This window comes from Canis lupus, chromosome 25 (assembly GCF_048164855.1).
Source record: "Canis lupus baileyi chromosome 25, mCanLup2.hap1, whole genome shotgun sequence".
Lineage (NCBI taxonomy): Eukaryota > Metazoa > Chordata > Mammalia > Carnivora > Canidae > Canis > Canis lupus.
Window position 1 is genome coordinate 12,823,332 of NC_132862.1, and position 14,487 is coordinate 12,837,818.

Consider the following 14,487-nt stretch of genomic DNA (forward strand, 5'->3'; position numbering starts at 1 on the left):
TCTTATATCTCTGAGATAAATGCCTATGAGTACAACTACTAGGTGTACGGTAAGCACGATTAGAAACTGCCATACTCATTTCTAGGGTGGCTGTCCCATTTTACATTTTCATCAGGAGTATGCAAGTGGGATCCCTGGGTGGCGCAGAGGTTTAGCGCCTGCCTTTGGCCCAGGGCGCGATCCTGGAGACCCGGGATCAAATCCCACGTCGGCTCCCGGTGCATGGAGCCTGCTTCTCCCTCTGCCTATGTCTCTGCCTCTCTCTCTCTCTCTCTCTCTCTATGTGACTATCATAAATAAATAAAAATTAAAAAAAAGGAGTATGCAAGTGACTCACTTTCTCTACAATACTACTTTTTCAAAAATTTTAGTCATTCTGATGGATATATAATGATACATCATTGTGGTTTTAAACGTGCCTTTCCCTAATGGCCAATGATGTTGAACAACATTTAAATATTGATTTCCCATTTGTATACCTTTTTTTTTAAAGATTTTATTTATTTATTCATGAGAGACACACACAGAGAGAGAGAGGCAGAGACACAGGCAGAGGGAGAAGCAGGCTCCATGAAGGGAGCCCGATGTGGGACTCGATCCAGGGTCTCCAGGATCATGCCCTGGGCCAAAGGCAGACACTCAACAGCTGAGCCACCCAGGTGTCCCTGTATACCTTCTTCATTGAAATATCTGCTCATATCTTTTGTTGTTTGTCATATTGGAATGTTTTATAGTTTTGAGAACTCTTTACCTATTCTTTAAATAAATCTTTTATTGGACATGCAGTCTGCAAGTATTTCCCAGTCTGTAGCTTGTCTTTTCATCATCTTCACAGAGACTCACAAAGCAAAAGTTTTTAATTTTGATGAGGTCCAGTTAATTACTTTTTCAGCTTATACATTATGTTTTTGGTGTCAAGTCTATGAACTCTTGCCATACACCTAATTGCTGAACATTTTCACATTTATAATTTTTCCTAAAAGTTCCATAGTTTTACATTTTACATTTAAGTCTATGATTTACTTGGGGTTGATTTTGTATAAGATTTGAGGTGTAGGTCAAGACTTTTTTTTTTTTTGGCCCACAAATGCCCAAATGTTTCAACATCATTTATTAAAAAGTCTATCTTCATTGAATTACTTTTGCATTTTTGTTAAAATCATTTGAGCATATTTGGATGAGTTATTTTCTGTGTCCAGTGCTGATGCACTATGGTTCATCAGGACAATCTTTAATCCAACTTTGCTAAACTCATCCCAGTACTATTAATTCAAAAACTTCTAAGAGAGGGCTAGAATTCTGTGTCTTTAATTGTATTGGTAAATCTGAAGTACAGCTCTGTTTGGAAACTCTGCTCAGAGTTTTAAAAATCCTCACAAGGATTTTTCATTAATCTTTGCTGAGGTTGGTGTGAGGAAGTGGATAACAGGTGACTTTGTGACTCTCATTTATTAAATTAATTAATAAATATTTAACATTTAGGGAAAGTTATAAAAAATAAGAAATAGCCACCTATATTCTCATTACTTGGCTTAAGAAATGAAACATTACTTATAAAGATGTAGCTTCTTGTGGGTCCCTTCCCTCTTCAATCACATCCTCCTCTCCTCTCTCCAACCCCAGAAGTAACCATTGTCCTATGTTTTATGATTATCATTTTCATGTATTCTGTATATTTGACCATATAAAACACTCATACATATGCATATACATACATATATACAGATATATGTCTAATTCACTATTTTAATAAAAATCTGAAGTAAAAATGACTACTAACTTGATCCAAGGGCAAATTATCATCCTTCTCAGCCTTCAAATGCAGACCACAGCATGTCCTAAAGTCTGGTTTAGTTCAATTTGTTTAGATTTAATCATATGTTTACTGGGTTCTTAGTTCACCATGCTTTCTGACATCTCAAAATTTTATTCTGGGATTATTTTCTTTCTTCCTGAATTTTACCCACTAGACATTCCTTTATACATAACAGTTTCTTTGGAGGATAGACTCTGTTACTGTTTGTCTAAATATTACTTTATTTTTTCTCATGATGAATAATATCTTGTCTGGGTATACACTTTTGGATGGATAGTTACTTTTCTTTTAGCATATTGAAGACATTACTCCACGGCTGTAGTAGTATCTGCAGTTGCATAATAAATTACCCCAAAACCCAGTGGCTTAAAACAACAATAAACATAATCTCTCACAGTTTCTGTGAGAATTAAGAATTTTTGAGTGGCTTAGCTGGAGAGTTCTTGATCAAGATTTGGTCCAAGGGTACAGTCACCTGAAAGCTTGCCTAGAGGATTTCCTCTCTAGATAGCTTACTTGTATGACTGGGAAATTGATGCTGATTATCAATAGGTTTTATCTCCTCATGTAAGCTTCTCTACAAAACTGAAGAAATGTCCTCATGACATGACAGCTAGCTTCCTCCAGACTGAGAGTTCCAAGAACCAAGGGAGAAGGAGAATTGTGACTCATGACAGTGTTTATCAGTGTCACTTCTGTTGCCATATATAAGCAACTCCCAGTGTAAAAGGGATTATACAAGGGTTGGTATACCAGAAAGCAAGATGACTGAGGTCAATCATGAAGTCTATCTCCTCCAGTTACTTTGTGACTTTTTTTCCTTTATGACTTGATATTGCTAATGCTGAGTAGTCTGTGGTCAATATATTACTATGCCTTTGCAAAAAAAAATATTTTTTCCCGCTTGCTGCTTCTATAATGTTCTATTGGTTTTTAATATTTTGCAGTTTTATTTATGTTTATTAATTGTTCTTGTGTTTCATCATGCTTCTTAAAATGAGAAGCCATACTGTCACTAATTTTCCAAAATTTATATTCATTATCTCTTTGAAAACTTTTTCTCTCCTACTTTATCTAATATTCCTTCTAGTAATCTGATTTGACAAGTATTGCTTTCTCATTAGATTCTTAATATAATCTCATTTTGAAAATTTGTCTTTGTTTCTCTGTGCTAAAATGTGTTTATTTCCTCATATACTATCTCTTAGGTCTTTATCCTCTCTTAATCTTTCCTAATTTTTGTTTAACTTATTTATTGGCTTTTTATTTTCAATGATTGTCCTTTTCATTTATAGGTATTATTTTTGTTTTTTTCCTTTAAACTCTCGTTTTTATAGTATCTTGTTTCCAACTCAATTTACCATTGTCCCTTTTATTTAAAGATCTGGGTGGGAATATCCTCATTCTTATTCCAATGAGTAGAATATGTAAAGTACTCTGAACTCAAACACTATTGTTGTCTACCAATCTAACTGCTGATTCTCATTATTGCTTGTCATTTCTGACATAATTTCATATTTTATTTATTTAATATCTGTTAGAATACTGAGGGGGCTGGTTTGAAAGCTCGCTATTTCGAGAGGGTAGTTTTTGCCTTTGCCAAGGCTGTGAGGAAGAATGTATATTAATTTATCCAAAAATTTTGATTCTTTTAGTGAAAGAGTTTTTAGAACATAGAGTGAGCATATTGCCAGTAAAGTAAATAGTTTTGATTTCTTCCAATCAGTGTGACTTGAATTCTATGTATAGGGCTTCCAGGAAAATACTGCTTGAATAAAAGTTACTTTTGAAAAATAGTCTCTATACTATACAAAGACTAACAGAAATATATTCAAAGTGAAAGGATAGAAATAGCATAAAAGGCAGCTTTGGAAATCAAAAGTGAAAATTACATGGCCAATTTGACTCTAGGATTTGAAATTGTTTACATAACTGGAGGAACAGACAATGTGTACCATTTTTATGGTCTAATCCTGGAGCACCTGTGAACTCAATTAGTGATTAAAAAAAATTGAAGTGCTATAGATTTTTAAATATAAACCTTTATGCTTGCTACAAAGGCAATGACTATTGGGCTATTGGCAATGGTTATTGGGCTATTTTTGTAAACTGTTTTTAGTTGACATTTGCTTTTCCTTATTTCTCAATCCTATCATACACTAAACAGATAAAAGGTGGGGGGTGAGTTTTCTCTGAGTAAAAAGCTCTATGAAATCAGATCCAAAGTTACATTTTTCTTTGGCTATGTTTTTCTATATTTAATTTCAGTTTTATATTTAGAAGCACTCAGATTTAACTAATTCACTACCTCTATTCTAAACTCAGTTTAAAATAATGATGAAAGGTATAAGCCTAAAATACATTTTTCTCTCTCATACAAATTTACACACATACACTCACTGATCCATGATTTTTTTTTTAAAGATTTTATCCATTTATTCATGAGAGACACAAAGAGAGGCAGAGACACAGAGACAGGGAGAAACAGACTTCTTGCAGGGATTCTGATGGGGGACCCAATCCCTGGACTGGGATCTCGCCCTGAGCAGAAGGTGGATGCTCAACCACTGAGCCACCCAGGTATCCTCTGATCCATGATTGTTAACACACACACATGCACACGCACACACACGATATGGATAGCAGCAATAATTTTCATTATTTATTCATTCCCTTCAAGTAATATGGGTTAAAAGAAACCATATTGTCTAAGTTATGTCCAAATATTTCCATTTTCATTTCATAGGGCATAACAGTTTATGCACTAAGCTAGTTTTCTTGCACCCCAAATTTCTCAGTGATCATCAGAGGAAATTACTTTCCTCTCTAATCTGTTTACTGCCTCATTCATAGCACTAATTTCTGAATCTGCGATTTAAATCACTGATACCTGAATATAAGCTAGAATTAGTTCTCAAATCTAGTAAGTTTTTATAGATATCTAATGTCTCATATGTAACACATTTGATATGATTTGAGACATATATTCTTGAAAGGTTGAGTGAAAACTGAAATTTTCACAAGCAATTCATAATCTATTTGAGTTATTAAACCTCACTACATGGAACTAGTTAGGTTTTTGTCCTTGTTTTTTTTTTAATTATTATTATTATTTTTTTTAGTATCATCCTTTAGTTTCTCTTTTTAGAGAGTCTTGATCTAGATAAGGGAAAGAAAGAAAAATGGGCTAAGTTTCTGGGCCTTTCGGCCAAAGATGGCCTTTTGGGCCATTGCTGGCTTAGAAAATCTCGTAAAAATTATAAATCCTCTTCCCAGAGCCATGCCACATACACATGAACTTTTGCATACAATTTCAGGAAGTCCATGAACCCACAGAAGTCTGTCCATGGGCTTCTTGACTGTTTAAAGAACATATTATGATTTCCTGGACTAGATGAAAAAAACATAACTAAGTGGCTAAATGGACCAATAATATTACTTGAGGCATGCTAAGTGTTCTTATATACTACTCATCATTACTATAATAAATATAGAAAATTGTTTAATTTTATACCCCATGACTTGAGTATATAAAGCGTATTTGAAGGTCTAATTCATATACACTTTTGACTATGCATATATGTATTTGCATATATGCATTTGTACTATAAACTATGCATATATGTATTTGACTATTTTAATTGCAAATTTCTCTTGACATAAAATAAATACCTTTTAGATTATAAAAAATAAAGTTTGGGGAATGATTATAACTTGTAGACTTTTAACAGTCCTAAATAATACTTTTCATCTACTTGTACAATTTTGTTAATATCCTGCTATAGTGTAGGGACTTAAAATGTTATAACAGTTTCTACTAAGTGCAGTTGTCAGGTTCTATTGCTTTAAAGTATTTTCTTCCTGGAACTAAAAAGGTTAAAGAAAGTTACTTTATATTTTTTTACAATACCTGCAATAGCTTCTTTTTATTAGTTTTACGTCTTTAAAATATATACATTACGGTGATTATTAACTACCTAAGTATGTGTGGATAATACCATTGATGCTCTTTGATTATACTCCTCTAACTTCCTCTTCCTTCTAAATACTGGGAATTTACCACATTGTAATTATATGAAAAAACTGCTGTACAAACATTGTAACATAACCCCTATTGTTTGTTTTGTTTTTAGAGAGGGAGAAGTGGGAGTAGGGAGAGAGAGAATCTTAAGCAGGCTCCACACCCACGGCACTCTATTTCACAACCCTGAGACCATGACCCCAGCTGAAATCAAGAGTCTGGAACTTAACTGACTGAGCCACCCAGGCGCCCCAAACATAACCCTTGTTGTAATATAAATGCTAATTATTTTAATATGGAAACAACTTCAATTAAATATACACATAATTTATTGCTGAAAATGGTTTAGCAGCTAGTAGTCTGACTAGAAAGAACAGTGAACTAGTTCCTCTGATAACTCTTGAATATAATAGATGTCCAAGATCATAAAATACTTTTAATGAAAATACAGAAGTTAAATGAACTTTCTTCAATTTAGCATAAGGGATATATGGAATGAATGTCTAAGTTCATTTGGATGAAGAAAATTGAGTTGGACTTCTATTACTCTATTGTAGAATATGTCCATCTGGAATAAAAGGCTTTTAAGCATTTCCCTAGTGTGATCTAAGGACTCCATATTACCACTGCTCTAGAGGCAACTGCAGGAGATGTATGAGGTTGTGAAATTATACTGATCCAGAGGGGAATGAATATGAACCACAGGTATCATCTTATTTACTAGTTATTTGTTTGATTGTGCAAAAACTGACTAAAGATGTGAAATAAATAATAGCCAATAAATATTTCTAGTAAATGAAATGTGAAAAAATAAAATTTTAATGTAAAAAAGAATAAAATAAAATTTTAATATGACAAAGAGCGATAGAGCTATGAAATTATGGAATGGGATTCTGCAGCTCACTTAAGGATTAATGAAAAATCACATATGAATTTCACAACCTATTAGAGAAGATAACACACATGCACAGATTGCTATAAAACACATTAAAGAAAATATTAACTGTTAATAAAGTTTACAAGAGAGGAACTCATATTTGGGATATCAGAAAAGGACTCATGCATTTGGCAATACTTGAGCCTAGCCTTAAAGGATGGCTTAATATTTGGGCAACAAACAACGACTACAGAACCTAGAAGTAATGCTGTGAACCAAGGAACAGAGGTTGAAACTCTAGGATATTTTTGTGAACTGGTTGGACAGTGGAGTTGGTTACATGGAATGGTAAAAGATTAAAGCTAAACAGGCTGAGGTCAGTACATCAAGATTCTTGGTGCTTAGCTAGAAGAAGTCGTCTTTATTCTGTTGGCAACGAGTAAAGAGCCAATGAATGATGTTTTAAATTGGCCTCCCAGCTATACAGCAAAGGTCAGTATCAAGGGGGCTGTATTTTCAATAAGACTGCATTGTAGCACATTCTCAACTATGTGTAAGAAAAAAGCACTAGTCTAAAAACCAGCAAGAAATAGAAACATGATACATGAAAAAATTAACTTTTTATTCTGAAGTGATAGTGATAAATATGTAACACTTGAAGTCATAGTAAATAGCATCAGTATGTTTTTACCATAAAAAATACAAAAGGAAACAACACTATATTCAACACATGAAAAGTATTAGCAGAAACTGAGAACTTCTGGTAAATACTAAGTTTAAAAAGTACAAACATTTAGTAGGAGGTATGTGGTATAAATTTCTAGAAGACATGTAGTTAGTAAAACAAACAAAATCAGTCTTGTTTACTACTTGTCTGGCATAAATCATTCTTAGGCATGGGTGAGGAGCTGTTCTCAAGGACCAAGACTCTAAATATGTAAGAATTCATACCAGAGTTACCAGAAGATTATACAATAGTTATGCAAGTCAAATACCTCTGGTTTCATGATTTTAAAATGTGGAAACTCTTACCTCGAACAACAAGGTCAGCTGAAGCTGAAGAATTGTCCACAATTGTCTGAGCGGTACACGTGTATCTACCAGCATGTTTCAGCTGGGCATTTCGGATGAGTAGTTCCCCATTGGAATCCAGCTGTTAGCAAAAATAGCAGTCATTCACGTCACTACAATCTTCACCAATTATATGGCACTTAGGACACAAAAGGTACAATTCCCCCCTAACAAAATGAGCATCATTCAAAGGTATCTCTTTTAGCTATGCCAATTCGGTCCTTACTTAGGTTAGGCTACTTCAAGTCTGGTCTTCAGTATCTTAAGTGAAAAGTTAAATGAATAAATTACTTAAGATCCTTTTTAGCTCAAATATATTTAACATTCTATTGTTTCTATTATCCAAGGGCCATGCTGAGATGCTTAACAGATTGCAATATCCTGGTGTCCCTGGAAAATTCCATTTTCGAGCAGACATTTGGTTGTCTTGAGAACTAAATATATTGATTAACTATTCTAATCATAAATATCCAGCTATCTTAGAAGATGAAAAAGTAATGGTTAGGTTAATATTTTAATAATAGAGGAGGATATTGTTTATGTAATAGGATAGACTTACACATTTTTAAGTTTTGATTTTTTTTTTTAAATGACTGCATTTGGAATGAATGCTCTGCTTTACCATAGTTTTTGCCAGTGGCTCCTTCATATATTAAATTCCTCACTGGTTTTGTAAAGTGTTTAGGTTTGCTACTTTTTTAATTAATGAAGTTAAGAATATAGCCATACCTTGAAGATATTGTGGGTTCAATTCCAGATCACCACAATAGAGCAAGTCAAATGAATGTTTTAATTTCCTAGTGCATATTAGAGTTATGCTTACACTATATTATAGTCAATTAAGTATGCAATGGCATTATGTCCTAAAAAGCAATGTACAGGGCCAGCTGGGTGGCACAATCTGTTAGCGTCTGTCTTGGTTTTGGCTCAGGTCGTGATCTCAGGGTTGTGAGATCAAGCCCTGCATAGGGCTTAGGATGCTTAGGGTGGAGTCTGCTTAGGATTTTCTCTCTCTTCCCCTCCTCTTGTATGCTCATTCTCTTTCTCTCAAATAAACAAATCTTTGAAAAGAGCAAAGTACATACCTCAATTTAAAATACTTTAAAAATACTTTATATGTAAAAAATGTTAAGCATCATATTAGCTTTCAGCAAGTCATAATCTTTTGCTGGTGGAGGTTCTTGCCTTGATGTTGATGGCTGCTAACTGACAAGTATGGTTGTTCTTGAAAGTTTGGATATCTGTGGCAATTTCTTAAAATAAGACAACAGGAGCTTGCCCCATTAATTGACTCGTCCTTTCATGAAAGATTTTTCTGTAGCATGTGATTTTTTTTCTTTTTTCTTTTTTTTTTTTTTTTATGGCAAATGTGATAGGATGTCACTCCCAGGGTTTTTTTTTTTTTTAAGATTTTATTTATTTATTCATAGAGATGCAGAGAGAGAGGCAGAGACACAGGCAGAAGGAGAAGCAGGCTCCATGCAGACAGCCTGACATGGGATTCGATCCAGGGTCTCCAGGATCATGCCCTGGGCCGCAGGCGGCGCTAAACCGCTGCGCCACCAGGGCTGCCCGCATGTGATGTTTTTGACAGCATTTTACCTACAACTGAACTTCTTTCAAAATTAGAGTCAATCCTCTCAAACCATGCTGATGCTTTATCAACTTAATTGATGTAATATTTGAATTCCTTTGTTGTCATTTTAACAGTCTCCAGAGCTTCTGTACCAGCAGTAAATTCCATCTCAAGAAACCACTTTCTCTGCACTTCCATAGGAAACAACTCTTATCTCTTCAAGTTTCATCAAAAGATTGCAGCAATTCAATCACATCTTCGGATTCCACTTCTAATTCTAGTTCTCTTGCTATTTTCACTATATTTTTTGTTTACCTCCTCTACTGAAATCTTGAACCCCTTAAAGTCATCCATGAAGGTTGGAATCAAATTCTTCCAAATTCCTGTTCATGTTGATATTTTGGCCTCTTCCCATGAATCACAAATATTCTTAATGGCATCTAAAACTGGGAATCTGTCCCAGAAGTTTTTCAATTTGCTTTGCCCAGATCCATCAGAGGAATCATTATCTATGGCAGCTATAGCCTTATGAAATGTAGTTCTTAAATAATAAGACTTGACATGAAAACACTAATTTGAAAAGGTATATGCTCTCCCATGTTTATTGCAGACTTCTTTATAATAGCCAAGATATGAAAGCAACCCCTGTGTCCATCAATAGATGAACGGATAAAGAAGATGTGATACACACACACACACACTACACACAATGGAATATTAGTCATAAAAATGAAGGAAATATTGCCACTTACTACATCTTGAAGATATTATTTGAAGTGAAATAAGTCATAGAAACAGAAATACCATGTAATTTACTTATATTTGAAGACTAAAAAACAAAATGAACAAACAAATAAACAAAGCAGACTCTTAAATACAGAGAACGATCTGGTGGTTGACAGAGGGGAGGTGGGTGGAGGAATGGACAAAGTAGAAGAAAGAGATTAAGTACAAATTCTCAGTTATAAAATAAATAAGTCATGGAGATGAAATACAGTACCAGAATACAGACAATAATATTGTAATAACATTGTATGGTGACAGATGGTGACTATACTTACTGTGAATATTAAGTAATGTATAGAATGTGTTGAGTTACTATGTTGTACACCTGAAACTAATATAACATTGTATGTCAATTGTATTTCAATAATAACACTTGAAAGTTGAAATTGCTCTTTGATCCATGAGCCCAACATTAATCTTGTACATTTTTTATCAGAGCTCTTTAGTGACCAGGTGCATTGTCAATGGGCAGTAATATTTTGCAAGAAACCATTTTCTTTTCTGAGCAATAGGTATCGACGGTGGGCTTAAAATATTCAACAATATTGAATATTTCAAAATGTTGTCAACAGATGTGTTACCAGCGAGGCTTTGCCGTTCCATTTATAGAGCGCAGGAAGAGTCGATTATGCATAACTCTTAACAGCCCTAGGATTTTCAGAATGGTAAATGAGCATCGGCTTCAACTTAAATTCACCATCTGCATTAGCTCCCAACAAGAAAGTCAGCCAGTCCTTTGAAGTTGTGAAGACTTTTCAATAGCTAGGAAAAGTCTTAGATGATATCTTCTAAGGTTGATTTGTCTACTTTGAAAATCTTTTGTTTACTGTAGCCACCTTCATTATCTTAGGTAGGTCTTCTGAATAACTGGCTGCAGCTTTTCCATCAATACTTGCTGCTTCTCCTTGTGTTGTTGTATTGTGGAGACAGCTTCTTTCCTTAAACCTCACGAACCAACCTACGTTAGCGTCACACTTTTCTTCTGCAGCTTCCTCACCTCTCTCAGCCTTCACGGAATTGAATAGAGTCAGAGCCTTGCTCTGGATTGGCCTCTGGTTGAAGGGGATGTTTTGGCTGGTTTGATCTTCTATCTAGACAACTAAAACTTTCTCCATACTAGCAATAAGGCTGCTTTGCTTTCTCATTATTTATATGTTCACTAGAGTTGCACTTTTAATTTCCTTCCAGAGCTTTTCCTTTGTATTTATAATTTGACTTACTGGTGCCGAGAATCCTAGCTTTAGACCTATCTTGGCTTTCAACATGCCTTCCTCTATAAGCTTAATTATTTATATAGTATTTGATTTAAAGTGAGACACATGAAATTCTTTCTTTTTTCTTTTCTTTTTTTTTTTTCTTTTTGAAATTTTTTCTTTTCCTTGAACACTTAGAGGCTATCATAGGGCTATTGGCCTGATCTCAATATTGTTGTATCTCAGGGAATAGGGAGGGAGAAAGTCGGAACAGCTAGTCAGTGGACCAGTTAGAATGCACACAATATTTATTAAGTTTGCTTTTTCTAGGTGCAGTTCCTGGTACTAGAGAACAATGACGATAGTACATCAAAGATCACTGATCGCAGATAATCATAACAAATATAATAGCAAGTGCTATTGGAAAAATGGTGCCAATGGACTTGCTCAACATTGGGTTGCCACAAACTTTCAATTGTAAAAACACATTATCTGCAAAGAGCCATAAAGTGAAGTGCAGTAAAATAAGGTATGCCTGTAACCGCTAGTTATAATCTGAGCGGATTGATTCAGTTGGTTGTAATAGAATGCTACTATCTCCATATAAAGAACTGGCCAGAGGATACACACATTGATCCTTGATATTAGCCAGTCTTAGTAAAAATGTAGCTAGAGGTTATAGAATTTAATGTCAGTTGGGGGGTCTTCTTGTATCTAGAGGTCTAGATTGGCTATAAATTCAGTTTTCAAGATTCCTGAAAATTCCTTGGGTAGGAGGTACTTTCCTTCTGCTCCAGTGGTCAGTTATTTCTTTGCCATACCAAGGAGCGCCAGACAAGAAATTCATCTTTCTCTATTTTGTTGTAAAACCTAATATCACAAAGTATTCCCCACTAAGGTGGATTTACTGAATAGAAGAGGATGGAATTGGCTGTATCCTACAAAGTGGGGCAATTCAACATTGAAAATTACCATTCACACAAAAAAGAAAATTATCATTCACTACATATTTCTATTCTTAAAAGTCCTGTTGGTTGTATTTTTACTAGGGATTTCTCAGTGACTTTACCTTTCCCAGTGCCCTGCCATAATGCTGGTAGCCATTCCCACTCTCATCTCCTACTTCTCTCTGCTCTTCTCTTCTCACCCTTGGAAAAAGAGAATTATTCTTCTTTCCTTGTGGAAAGCTGCTTAATTACATGATGGTTGCTTGGATCAGATAATACCTATTCTTCAAAATGGGACTTTCTGTTCTTAGTTGTTTGTTTGTTTTTTTTTTTCATTTCTTTATCTCTTACTCCTTAATTCATTTTAATCTGGTTCTCATCTCTTCAACTTATTTTACTTGACTTCTGATACCAGTTGATCTTTCCCACACATTCAACTTTCTAATCATCTATGGTAACACACTTCCCAGAAACTTCAAGGACATTCTCAATGTTTATCTTCTTCTTCCTCCTCCTCCTTTTCCTCCTCCTCCTCCTGCCCTCCTCCTCCTCCTTCTTTGTCTTCGTCTTCGTCTTCATCTTCCTTATAATTCCATCATAAATTTCTTAATTTACCCATTCTTTCCATCACTACTGTCTCCTCTTTCCTTTTATAAGCTGTTAACATCTCTCACTGAACTACTATGCCCTGTTTGATCACAGTCTCCACTCCTGTAATATTTTACTCTTTTCTCTACTTGGTACCCAGAGTGATCTTTTAAAAACACAAATAAGACCAAATCACCCTTCTTTGTATAAATACAACTCACTGAAAGCTTAAAAAATTTCCTCTTCCTGGAATATGGCCAAACTGGCTCCGTTTTCTAGATTTGGTCCAATATTCCAGCTCATCTAGTACCATGTCACTTATTCTGCTCTCCAGGAGAACATAACCTTTTAAGGATCTTAAGTGCATTGTGTTCTCTCTCATATGTGGTCTCCATGGTGTTTCTTCTAGACTGTGATCCCCTCATATCTCCACCCTTTTATCACATTCACTTAAGTAAATTCTCTACACTTACCAATACCTACTCATTTCCTCAAGCAAGATTTATTATTTTTTCTTGTTCTATTTTGTCACTGTACCTTTTGCCTTATGTCATATATCTCAACTGCAGTAAAATAGTTGTACAATTATAGGATTACAGTTGGTCTTCTTGTTCATCATTGTATCCCTGTGTTTTATATATATGTGTGTGTGTGTGTGTGTGTGTGTGTGTGTGTGTGTGTACAGCTGTCTTCTACTAGGCTGTAATTTTTCGGGGGAGGGACTAGGTTTTATTTATTATTACATACAAGTTACTTATTATAATATGTGACATACAGGAGGACTTCAACAAATAAATATTACATGAATGAATTAATAAATGCTTATTATCTAAAATGTTTTTATTAAATTCATTTAGTAATTTTGTGTGATTTTTCCAGATAGATAATGACAATATTATAAGATAAAATAACTGAATTGAGAACTATTTGTATCTATATACATGAGATAAACTGCCATCAATAATATATTTCAAACTATTTATGAACTAACTTCATGAGGAAATAAAAGTTTTAGCAATAATGTGTTAATTTATAGAAAAAAAATGCAGTTAACATAAAAGAGAATGGAAACCTCTAAGTTTTCCAACCACCTGTATTTGTTGTAAAGAATTTGAGGGGCACCTGGGTGACTCAGTGGTTGAGCATCCACCTTCAATTCAGGGTATGATCCCCGGGTCCTGGATCGAGTCCTACATCAGATTCCCTGCAGGGAGCCTGCTTCTCCCTCTGCTTATGTCTCTGCCTCTCTCTGTGTGTCTCTCGTGAATAAATAAAAGCTTAAAACAATTTTTTTTTAACCTTGCCCAAAGGGAGGTCTGCTATTTCCTCAGCTTCTGGAAGATAATCTAAAGTATCTTTCTTTGCCTGGGTATTTTGGGCTGTACTGGATAGTCTAATATGATTTAGAGTGGGTAGAGACACCTATAAAATTTTAGACTTAGGGTCTGAAACCATCTAGTGACTTAGGATAGGGGCTTTGGGTCATGTGGTATCAGTCAATCAAGAGACTGACATTAACTGTTTGGGCAGTCAATCATGTCTACATGATTCAACTCCAATAAACTCTCTGAACACCAAAGCTCAGGCAAGCTTTCCTGGATGGCAGTGCTCT

At 34.8% G+C, this 14,487-nt stretch overlaps 1 protein-coding gene across 4 annotated transcripts in view; it reads right to left on the bottom strand.

Moving 5' to 3' along the window:
* CNTN1 (contactin 1) overlaps window positions 1-14,487 on the bottom strand; it is a 349,581-nt gene that overhangs the window by 96,581 nt on the left and 238,513 nt on the right. For all 4 annotated transcript variants that reach the window (XM_072798336.1, XM_072798338.1, XM_072798337.1 and 1 more), the window contains one exon: window positions 7,747-7,867. In XM_072798336.1, the coding sequence (XP_072654437.1) occupies window positions 7,747-7,867 (121 nt within the window). The remainder of the gene's footprint in view (window positions 1-7,746; window positions 7,868-14,487) is intronic.